The sequence below is a fragment of the Microtus ochrogaster genome, chromosome 5, assembly GCF_000317375.1.
Source record: "Microtus ochrogaster isolate Prairie Vole_2 chromosome 5, MicOch1.0, whole genome shotgun sequence".
NCBI lineage: Eukaryota > Metazoa > Chordata > Mammalia > Rodentia > Cricetidae > Microtus > Microtus ochrogaster.
In genome coordinates this window covers 87223226-87235649 of record NC_022012.1, presented here as the reverse complement: position 1 = coordinate 87235649, position 12424 = coordinate 87223226, and the positions used below count along the sequence as shown (strand labels likewise).

The 12424-nt window shown below is 48.8% G+C and overlaps 1 protein-coding gene across 2 annotated transcripts in view; it reads right to left on the bottom strand.

The window, feature by feature from the left end:
• Osbpl10 (oxysterol binding protein like 10) overlaps positions 1-12424 on the bottom strand; it is a 229753-nt gene that overhangs the window by 16374 nt on the left and 200955 nt on the right. For both annotated transcript variants that reach the window (XM_005348051.2, XM_005348052.3), the window contains one exon: positions 6483-6632. In XM_005348051.2, coding sequence (XP_005348108.1) covers positions 6483-6632 — 150 coding nt within the window. The remainder of the gene's footprint in view (positions 1-6482; positions 6633-12424) is intronic.

The window sequence follows — 12424 nt, the reverse complement described above, 5'->3', positions numbered from 1 at the left end:
GCCAAGCAGGGGTTTAAATAATATAGTTTCTGAGTGGCTGTTTCGAGTCTGGGCAACTGGGAACAATCAAGCGGCCTTCCAACAACAAATTGGTGCACCAACATGGTCATGTGCACATAAGAAAGAGTGCAGGTGCCTGTGGGAGCCAGCAGAGGGCATCTTAGGTCCCCTAAAATGGGCATTTTAAGCAGCTGTGAGCCACCTGGGTGCTGGAAACTGAACTCCAGATGAGCCCTTCATTCAGCCCAGCAGGCTGGGCTTTCTAAAAACTCTTGTGAGTGATCTGGATACAAAAGAAAAGATGTCCGGAAGAGAGGAAGCAGGCCAGTGTGTCCGGAAGAGAGAAAGCAGGCCGCTGTGTCCGGAAGAGAGAAAGCAGGCCGCTGTGTCCGGAAGAGAGAAAGCAGGCCGCTGTGTCCGGAAGAGAGAAAGCAGGCCACTGTGTCTGGAAGACAGAAAGCAGGCTTCTGTGTCTTCAAAGCGTAATGGTTTCAGCGGAAAGCAGAGAAAGCCAACCCCACGGGGGAGGTATAGTTTAGCAGACAGCTCTTAATATTATTTATCTGTCATTAAAAGGCATGTAAAAAGAAACAGCAAGATAAAATCAAGCACAGAACACAATCCAAGTAAATCCATTCAAAGCTTCAGAGAACGTTAACTTGTCTCTAGATGATCAAGAGCCGATTTGCATTTGAGGAAAGTCAATCAAATGCAGGAAGAGGAAAATAGTCATCAAATGACAACTGTGGGAATCAAGGCAGATTCCCTAATTTTCTTGCAGCTATAATTCAACTAAACTGGGAATCCAGCTGCCCAGGGATCTCCTGGGCCAGGTGTGCACTCTACACACACAGCCTTGGTCTGTGTGTGTGTCTGTGGAATCAGAAGACCTCTGTTGAGCTCTGTGCGACCAGGCTGTAACAGAAAGCAAGTCAGACCACCAAGCACATGTCCCTAACCCTCCTATCCTTTCTTCCCCCTCCCCTGAATCACTTGGGGGCTCTGGAATGGCTAATCTTCATCATCAGTTTGAACTGATTAAGAATTGTTCAGGATACACGCTTCCACGGATGTCTTTGAGGAAGTTTCCGAAAACGTTTACCAGAAGAGGGAAGACCCACTCTGCTTGTTAAGGGGGGGGGCTCTCCACCGGTGCAGGTCCTAGACTGAAGAGAATTGCACTGAGCACAGGCATTCCTGTCTCTCAGTTTCCTGACCACTGAAGCAATGCGACCAGCTGCTGGCATGTCTTCCCCACTGTGACACACTGTAGCCCTTTAAAATGTGAGCCCAAACTTCCTGAGCTCTCTGTCTTGTCAGGTGTGGCCCACAGCAATGAGGAAACCTCCTTTCTGAGCCTACCCAACCGGCCATTCTAGTTGTAGGTTTTAGCAGCTGGAACCCTCAAGGAGGCAAGCCTTGAGAAGTGAAGTAGCCACAGGCCCTCTCCTGTCTCTTTCTCAAGGACACAGGCAGCCACAGAAGTAAGTACAGAGATGGCCTGAGTGTTTCAGGTCTAACTTCACTTGGGGACTCTCTGACTCGGCTCCACCCTCTCCCTCCACAGGACAGCTTTGCAATAAGCAGGCGATTCCAGTGGCTTAGGACTTCTCCACAATGGGCAAGCAATTCCGCTTCCGCGGTGAGAGAAACGGCCGCAGTATTTCCCCCCTAACGATGGCTGGCTTTTGTTTGACTTCAGATTCAACAGTCAGAACCCAAAGAGCCACAAAGCAATGCCCATTCTCATCTCACTTTCTCCTTTCAATGCAGTCGGGGACCCCAGTCAGATAACAGTGCTACCCACATTTAGGGAACATCTTCTCATCTCAATTACCCCAATCTAAGGACCCCTTCACAGACAACCCATGGTGACGCAAGAGCCTGTCATGTTGACTGGTATCAACCATCATTCTTGGGATTAGGTTTCACCGCCGCCACCACCACCAATCCCAACCTACCAGGTCTGCATCCTGCACTTTCAAATGTTACCACCCTGGCTTTGGCAGAGCTGGGGACTGAGACAACAACGCCTTGAGCTAGAAAGACTGTCTCCTCTCTCACCCTTTGTTGGGGTACCACCGGGATTTGAGAAGACCACCACCAGGGCTTAGAGCCTGTTCCAGAAGATTCCAGCCAAGACAACAACCTTTTCACTTCAACAGATCTCTGGCCAGCTCTAATTTCCTTCTTTTATACAGCCTTCTGTGGGGGGGGGGCACTCCTCCTCCTTTTCTGGGTGCATTTATAAATAAGTCAGTTCATCAACTGCTTCTTGGGCGGTGGACACCAGAGATACGGAGCCAAGAAGTGCTGAGCACTAATTGGGCTGTCTCCCTCCGACAGAGAATGAGTGATGGCCAGGCTGTTTAGACTGATGGCATCCAAGTGGTCTGGCATGGCGGCTTCAGATTTATCGAGCCATCAGGAAGGACTGCCTTTCCTCCCATTAGCATAATTAAGACAATGAACTACTCTGGAGGAAGTTAAAAATAAATAAATAAAGGAGGCCTGCACTAGGGATTCAGAGGGCAGATAATTCATTACATCGAGGGCTGCACCAATCTAGAAGTGAGGAGCTCCTCTTCAGTTTGGGCCCTTAGAAGTCGGAAATAAATGATCACCAGCCTAGAAGGCAGAGGACAACAGAGACAGCAGGGAGCAGAGTGTGAGTCCCTTCCCCCTACTGGCGAGCATGCCAGACTCCTGGGAAGACGCTGCAGACAGACAGGTATATTTTCCCCTCACAGACCCACTAGCAACCCCAGGAGCCATCTGCGTGATGCTCCATTTTCAGACTGGAGAAGACCCCCATTGCAAGCCCAGCAAGCAAAGGGGCCTGGGGCCACTTGCCAAGGTTCGTCTGGAATTTCGGAAACCAGGGAACTCCACAAAATAAAGGGTGTAAATAAAAGTACTTTTTCCTCCTCAGTGTATGTTCATGTGTGTGCATATGCACATATGTATATGAGTAATGTGTACATGTATGCATGTGGAAGCCAGGGGACCACTTTGGGTATCATTCCTCCAGCATCATCCACCTTGTTTCCTGAGACAGGGTCTTTCACTAGAATTGACCGTGTAAACTAGGCGGCTTGGCCAGCAACACTGGGACCCTGTAGAGAGACCCCGCCTTTTGGGGCGGGACAGCCTCGGGCGAATGTTTTTACTAATGAATTGGAACGCGAGACTGGAGCCCTTCCTGTTTCCGGTTTACTGTGGATCGCTGAACTCCGGGTGTGTGAGTGTGCTTTTATATTAAAATTGTCTTCTTGTACCCACTGGCCTGGATTAATTAAATTCGCCTTCAGGACCCACCTCTGCCCCCGCAGCACTGGAAAAATATACATATATATATAACACACATGTACACATGAACTCGCCACCTCCCCAGCTGCTCCCTGCTTCTTTACTTACCCAACATAGCTGGTTGGATTTCCTTAAGGAATGTCTTTCACCCATCTTTCAGTGCCCAGACTACTACAGAAGACATTCATCACAATATTTGGTTGGATGGAAAGAGTTTGAAATCCAATTTTCATTCTCCTTCCAGGTAACTAACTGGGCATTGGGTAAAGGCGATGTTTGCTGTCTTGGGATTAGGCTCCACCTCTGGAAATGCAATCACGAGCTAATAAAATAATAATGCCAGCTTCACAGCTCCAGACAAGAGCCGTACACGCAGTCTCCTGAATGGTCAACTGGTCACCAGATACCTCCCGCCAGGCCTCGGTGCCCTTTCGTATTTGATCTGAGCAATTTCAGTTTCTCAGTCTGTCCTGTCATGCAGGACTGCAGCCTTGAATTTTGCAAGCCATTTTAAAAGCGTGATCGACAATGAGAACGTTTTGCACTATGACCCGGCACAATAGAACTGACATCCAAGACGCTCCCCATTCTCTGATATCTTCTGTCATAGTTCACAACGCAGAAGCGACGGACTGCCTGACCCACTAAATTGGTTTTATAACCTACTGGCAGGTTGGGACCCACAGTTTGGAAACATCGCGATTTAGATGGCACTTGGGGCCATGCCACCTTTGTGCCCTTGGCATTAACTCAAGCCTCATCTCAGAGTCTTATCCTTGTAATCACCAAGGCTAGGCAGCTATTTTAAAAGCCAAGCATTTTCTAGCAGATTTACTCAGCAAGAAGGCTGAAATCAGGGGAGGAACTGAGTAGGCCTTACTCACTCGGCAGGAAGGCAGGGATCCACCATGAGCTGCAGGAGAAGGGAGAAATGAGGAACTTTGGGGGCTCAGTGCGGGCCCTGTTTAAAGTGGCACAATCATTCAGGGCATCAGACACACTCGTACTGAACCCAAGGAGAACATTCCAGGGCAACTTTCTGAGCTGGGGAGGTAGTTCAATGGTAGAGTTGTTTGCCTAGCAAACACAAAGCCATAGGTTTGATCCCCATAAACAGCACAAACTGGGAGTATTAACATAAGCCTGTAATCCCAACACTTAGGATGTAGAAATGGGAGCATCAAAAATCCAGAGTTACCCTGGGCTGTATGGTGAGCACAACGTCAGGCTGGGCTACAAAAGATCCTAAAACAAAAAAAACCTAGAGCCAGGTGTGATGGTGCACACCTATAATCTCAGCACTTGGAAGTCAAGGTCATCCTCAGCTACTTGGCAAGTTCAAGGGCAGCCTGTGCTACACAAGACCCAGCCTCAATAAAGAAACTCCCACAGTATTAAAAAAGGAAGGAAGTTTATCCACCTTCTTCGAGCTCCTGTGTCTGCTATCTTCCCCACCATCTCCAAGTGATAGGTCACCAAGCTGTCACCCTCCTCTCCAGAGACTCCTCGAACCACAAAGCTTCCTGTCCACTCTGGCTCCAGCCCAGTCTCTGTGTACTCTCGAAAGTTTCACCATACACAGACAACACCCGGATGCTCCGCAGGCCATGCCCTCAGGGGACTCTAGCCTCCCTGGCTGGTCTTCATGGTGTAGCCTTACCTCATGGAGGCTACCCCATCTCTCTCTGCTCATTGTTCTTTAGACAAACCACACAGCCCAGCATCACACTGCGGCATTTTATAAAGATAAAAATGGTGACACATTTGCTTGGTGTCCGGCACTGGGCTAAATCCTCTGCAGGCCCTCTCCAATCCTCACAACCCTTCCAGAGAGGCACCATGACCAGGGGAACACACAGAGGCCAAATTGTAAAGTCCAGACTCTCCCTCGGTCACCTCTCAGTGTTCCATGACTCTAGGCAATATTCAGGTCTCTTGCAGGACCACCAGAATACGGTGACTTCCGAGGTGAGGTATCTGCCGCTCTATAAGAGTGGTTGGAACACTGGGCTCCCTAGAGCATTCAGGAAGAACCTTGTGTGCCTACAGGGCTTGGAGTCACCGGTAAGGCCACCCACCCCTTACAGACTCGCTGTGAAAGCTAACGGCAGCCTTCAGAAGGCCTCAAGGCTGAGGAGACACAGTGGCTTTGCTCATGGAGCCATCTTCCTTCTGGGTTGTCTCTCCAGAGCTGTGATATCACGATGACCTCTGCAGGCTACTCGAATCTTCCCTAGGACACTGTCATGAAGCTGTCATTCATCCTTAGTCCCTGGAGAGCAAGCGGCAAGCGCACAGTAGCTCCAGGGAAACAAAGGAGACTTTCTATTCTGAATTAAAAGTCACCCCAAAAATGCCCTTCCTGGATGGATGTGGTGGTAGTCACCTACAGAGCCACTGCTTTGGAAGCCAGGACAGGAGTGCAGCTTGAGTCTGGGATTTGAGGCCAGCCTGGATAATAGACATAGAAGCCCTATCCCAAAACCAAAGACAGACAGACAGACAGAAATGGAGAGAGGGAAAGAAAAAGAAAGAATAAAGGCCAAAGTGGTAGCATTCAAATAAAATTCCATCTCTCAGAAGGTGCAGGAGGCAGGCAATCAGAAGTTCAAGGCCAGCCTTGGCTAGAACAGAAATTTGAGGTCATTTCATGGACTGCATGAAATCCTCCCTCTCTCTCTCTCTCTCTTTTCTCTCTCTCTCTCTCCCCCATGTGGATATGATATGGTGTGACGTATCTCTGTGTGTGTGGTATATACATAGGTATGTGTATGTACCTGTGTATAGTATGAGAAGTATCTTTGTTTTGATGTAGATGAGACATGTGTGTGAGGTGTCTATGTGTGTTTCTCTGTGTGTGGATGGTGTGTGAGGTGTGTGTGTATGTGTGTGTGTGTGTGCATGTGTGAGTTTGTATGTGAGGTGTCTGTGTGTGGTATCCATCTGTGTGTGTGCATGTGTGTGTGTATGTGAGGTGTCTGTGTATGGTATCTGTACGTGTGCATGTGTGTTGAGGTATGAGGTTTCTGTGGGTCTTTTCCAGTGGTTCCTAAAATACCTGCATTAGAGGCCAGTGCTAGCTCCTCCCTATTCTGGCCTCCCCATGTCGTTGTAGCGAGAGAAGAGGCAGGAAAGGCCTGAAGATAGACAGACCCACGGCAGACCCAGCCCACCTTGGTTAGATCCATGCCCAGCTTGAGTTGGGAGATGAGGTGAAGTATCACACTGCGCTGGTCCTCCATGGCGCCCAGCTCTGTCTCCTCCTTATCTTCATTATCGCTTTGTTCTTCTTCGGACAGAACCAGTTCAGGGCCTGAGTTTGGCTGAAATAAAATCATGGGAAATCATCAGCTGGTCCCTCAGAAACACCGTCTGCTTGGATGTTTAACCCACAAGATTAACGGTGACTACACAAAGCCCGGCTGTCTGGGGCCACATTCTTGTAGAGCAGTCCTGCTGCAGGCAGAGGCTGAGCCTCTTGAGGGCCAAGTCTGAGGCTGCGGGTCACTGCACTTCCCCCATCACATCCCTGCATCTGCGCTTAGGCCTCCTGCAGGAGAGGGGGCTGTCCCTGGCTTAAAAAGTAAACAGACCAGTGTGAATGCTTTTCATAGACCACCAGGCATGGCCACCTTGCAGAAAGCATAGCTGTACATATTGTAGTTACTTTAAATGTACTTTTGTGATTAAAAATTAGTGTGTGCCTGTGTGTGTGCGCGCGTGTGCGGGCATGTTTGTGTGCACGCGTGTGTGCAGGCATGTGTGTCTGCACACACCACAGTGCAAGTGTGGACATCAGAGGAGAATTTTCAGGAGTCAGTTTTTTTCATGTAGGATCTGGGAATAGAACTCGGCTCGTCAGAGGCAAATGCCTTTACCCACTGAGCTCTCTCATTGGCCCTTGATATTTTTTTTTAATTTTTATTTATTTATTTACTCAGTTTGGTAACTTAATCACAGGGCTGTAGAGTGAATTTTGTAAGATGATGACATCTCTGTCCCAGTATTAAAAGGCTGGACAGCCCTACCAACACACACAGGATACACATACAACCCCCAGGCTAATCTTATTACTGCCAAACACAGCCTTTGAACTTATATAGCCCAGATACTTCATGTATAATATAAAATTTTCAGGGCTTATCAATAAAAGCTGATCCCCCTAGACTCAATTAAATTTGCTTTATTTCTGGAAATTTTTACTCTGAGATAATTTCCACTCAAAACAAAAAGGATAGCTCTATCAACTTAAAGACATGTCAGAACTGGCATGAAGAGACAAAAAAATGGACACAGGATCATTCTGAAACTTCACAGTGATGGAGGCGCTGGCCTTCAACCCCATTCTCCTGATGCTGACTTTGCCAGCTCAGTCACTGAGTTCCGCTTCTCGCGTGACACAGACAATGAGCAAGAGAATAGGCAGACTACACAAGGGGGGATTGAGCAGAGTATTCTCGGATGTGTGACAGTAAGAACTTCGCTATGTGCTGTCCCTGGCTTTCAGCCAGCCTGTCTCAACGGCCCGCATTTTCATGGCCCCTCCCTAAATATGATAAGCAAACATTCAAGATTTGCATCCACCTATGAACAACAGCATGGTGAGCTTCTCACAGAGAGAGGCAAGGGTTCAGAGGTATGAGGTAGAAAAAGAAACAGATTGGGTCACATATCCTTGTGAAAACCAATGATTTATTAATCTTATTAGAAGTGTCTTGCATCTAAATACACTCCTAATACACACAGGGTATCAGTGATTAAATGGCTGTGGCTATCCAGGCAGACACACACGTATGTCCTGGCTGTCCCCCACCCCTACCCCCATGCTCCAGAGGAACCCCTGGGACTCCTTCCCAGCACACACACACACACACACACACACACACACACACACACACACACACCTACCTATACCTCATTTCATTCATTAACGTTGACCGTGACTGCCTTAGAGGGCATGTTGGTTCTACCTGCACTGGAACTCAGACCCCCGTGTGGGTTGATATTTGGGGCTAAAGGAGATACATGGGGAGCACTGAGCTGGTTAACTGATGATGTGAACACCATCTGTCTGTGTCGACGAAGCACGCGCCGTTCACAGGCACTACTGGGAATGGAGGCTTTGAAGAGCCAGGCTGTGCATGGAGATCAAAGGCTCAGACCCTTCCTCCTGCAGGGCAAGGCATTGTTGATTCTGCCTCTCTGACAGGGATTTCAAAGATCCTAATAACTAAACTGGCCTTGTATCTTAACTAACAGAGTGCTTACCTAGTCCACTCGGAGCTCCAGGTTCGATCCCAAGCACCACATAAAGCATGTGTGGTAGCACACGCCTGTAATGCCAACACTTGGGAGGTGGAGGCAGGAGGATCAGGAGTTTAAGGTCATCCTTAGCTACATAGCAATGCTGAGGCCAGCCTAGGCTACATGAGACACTGTTTTAAGGAGAAACAAAATCAAAGATACTGACTTTCAACTCTCACTCGATCGGAGTATGAATCTCCACGGCCAGGTAGAGGGGTTCATCACAGGCTGTCATCCCTTTGTGGAATGGCACACGTCTTTCCTGGTGCCCCTGTACACTGACACCTTTGATTTTCACCAACAAAGCCAAGGCAACGAACTCAAGAAGCTCCACCATCTTGAGCAAAAACAGAAGTCAGAAATGGACTCAACACCCAGCAAATGATCATGACTCAACCCAAGGGGAGCTTCAGGGCCCATCCCCCAGGGATTCTCGGAAATGAGCCAACCCAGCCACGAGAACATACACTGACTTGAAGATGAAATGAAATTAAAATATGTTTTAAAGAAAAACAGGCTTTGGGAAAATGAATAAAAAAAATAAAAACAAAGATTATGACTCAATATTTCTATGAACAAGCACCTCGAGGCACATGGTGTTACAGATATTACTGTGACTTGTGCCTGTTAGAAATGTGGGGAGCAAGGTGAAGATCTGATGGGTGACGGAAGGTTAAGCAGGCAGTCTTGGGTTTGGGGACATTCCCTGGTAGTCTGTCAGCACCCACAGCGCTCCTGAGCTGGAAGCAGGAGAGTCAGAAGTTCAAGGTCATTCTCCAAGGTCATTCTCAGCTATATGGCGAATTTTAGGCCAGCCTGGAATACATGAATCCCTGTACAAAATGGGGAGAGGTGCTAGAGAGACAGCTCAGTGACATAGCAAGCTGGGCATAACCTATCATATGCCTGTAACGCCAGCAACGAGGAGGGCAGGAACAAGAGGGTCTCTAAGGCTCGCTGGCTAGTCTAGCCAAGAGAGACAAGCTTCAGGCTCAGGGAGAGACCCTGAGTCAAAGAAACAGTAGGGTGGAGGGTAACAAAGGAAGATATCTGATGCCTCCCTCTGGCCTCTGAACACCCACACACATTCACATACATACACACACACGCAACACACATACACACATAACACAAGACATACACATTCACACACACCATGACACACACAAGACATACATACACAACACACATACACACAACACACACATACATTTACATATACCATGACACACACAACGCACATACACACACACACACACACACCTGTGCCTGAGCAGTTCTTTTGGAGGAGAACCCATATATTCCCGGAGCTTTCATAATCTATACCTTTTGGCCCCAAAGGATCAACAGTGGGCCCATGTAAGAGATGACTCCTAGCTGGGAATGGCCCAACTGAAGGCAGCTGAAACATCTGTGAATATGGCCCGCCCACTACTTCCCACCCGGGAGAGAGAAGCCGGCTCATGAGACTCCTCCCATCGGAAGCCAAAGCTGGAAGAACACCACGGCTTGTGCTGGGCTCATGGCCTCAAGGCTCCGCTGGGAACACACCATCTCTGAATTCTAACAAACCTCCATTCTCAACACAAATGCAAATTTCAAGCAAGCGATTCCAATATGTCTTATTCAACACAGAGATGTAACTGAAATACAGTTTGGGGGCAGTTCCAGGAAAACTCACCAAACAGACGTTACTTCTCCAGAGTAGGTATCCCTTGCCCACCCCCCAGCCTCAGTCATGTTACCACATGGAGGAGTTTCTTAGTGTTGTCCCTTTCTTGGATCATGTTTGTTTAGCATTTTGCCTTCTCCCATAACAAGACCCGGCCCTCAGTGATGGGGTCTGTGCCAGGAATTTGAATGGACTCTGTTATCTCTAGATGTGTTTAGTAGCCTAATGCCTTAGCCCCAGGGATTCAGTTTGAGACACTATGGGAGAGGACTATCTGGTTTAGCCCCCAACTTTTAAGGGTGCTGTCTGACAGGGTAGCTAAGCATATCAAAGACCTTTATCAGCCTGGATTAGCCTCAAACTTAGCTTAAGATGACCTTCTGCCCTTCCCATCTCTACCTCCTGAGCACTGGGGAGGGGTGGGGGGTGACAGGCTGTGTGCCGCGCCATGTTTCAGTGGTAGGTTGTTACTGTTGATCATATCTGCAGAGTCCATCAAATCAAGGACTTCATACTTTCATAATTCACCATTTTCTATTCAGACTGGATTTAGCCAAATTCCCACAGACATTGCACAATCCTCCCGCGTACCCAGTGTACCCTCACATAGGCAACATCTCCCATCCCAAGAACCCCCACATAAGTGCCAAGTGTCACAAAAAAACTGGCACAGCGGCATAGAAAGGTGAATGGCAGTCCCATCCCAGGTCATGCAAGATCTGCCCACAGCCCAGCAAACACCACCGGGTCCCTTGTCCACCATTCCCCAACCAGTCACTTCTATCCCATGAAGACCAGGATCAGGGCATTCACCAGCTCATGCTTGACAAAACTGTCTCCCCTGAGGACACAGGGTCACAAAGGTTTGTCCTATGAAAGCAAAAACAGTTGCTCCCGGTGACCTACTGTCCTTCCCACGCTTAGCACAGGCGGGAGTTCTCTTCTGGAAGGGGCTCTTTGGTGCTTGAGTCTAGTTCCCCATAAGAAGGCCATGGTTTGCAGGCAGAGAGGCTTTCTGTGGAGCAGAAGGATGCCGCTGTGGGCAGGACCATACCACAGGCAGATGTCCACACTTCTTCAGTTGGGCCTTGCCCAGCTGTGGCCCTTTGGCCCTGATGCAGGGCGGCAGTTGAAGGCTCCTGCACATGTACAGTTCTCGGCTTGGAGTCTCTTCCAGACCCAGATGATCCACTTGCCTCAGCAGGCACCAGCGTACGGAGGGGCTCTTATTTTGCCATGTGGAGGTAGGTTCAATGACGGTGCTGCAGCAGTAGGGACCCAGATGGAGAAGCTGGGCTCTTGTGCTGGGTGGGTCCGAGGACAGCGTGTCTACACAGCAGGCTGGTCCCCACTGCCATTCTGGAGGTGCTGATTTGGCTGCTGCTGATGTCACAATCGCGCTGCTGCCTCGCAGGGGCTGAGCTGGCTTTCTTGGGCTAACCACACATACACACACATTTACCACACTTGGCTCGCATAGACTGGAAGGAGAGGTGCTCTTCCCAAGCAAAGGGGCCGACCTGCAGAAAGGTTAATTTTCAATAAAACACACCCTGGAAGGCAGAAGATGGCACTCCTGGGGAGGGAGTGTGCAGAGGGGGTGGCAGACAGACGACACTTGTCATCAGCCAACATAACCAGGGACAATTATACTAGGAGAAATCAGCTGTCACTTTAAAAAAAAAACAACCATGGGTGGGGATATTTATAAGAACCAGAAGTGTTTTGTCCCATTTCATGGCTTCTCGGAAACTGGAGTCCAGCCATTTTTAAGTGAAAAGGGAACAGGAAAGAATCAAGAAGGAATGAAGAGAACCAACGAAAGAGAAAGGCCACAACAGCAACCGGAGCGGAGGCCGGTGACCCAAAGCGGAGGGAACAGTGGCAGCTAGCATGCAGGAGGCAGAGGCTGCAAGGCAAACAGGATGGGTCTTTAGCATTGGTAGCCCCAGGAGAGGAGGGCTTCTGAGCACCAAGTGCTGCACAGGGTTTCCCAACATTACTTCAAGGAGCAAAGGGCACATCCTTCCCAAGCAGAGCCAGCCCTGGACTGGTATTGAGTCTTTTAACCTTGTTACCTTTCACACGGATTTTTATTTTAAAGAGTAAAGTCTTTCTCTCTCTCCTCTCTCTCTCTCT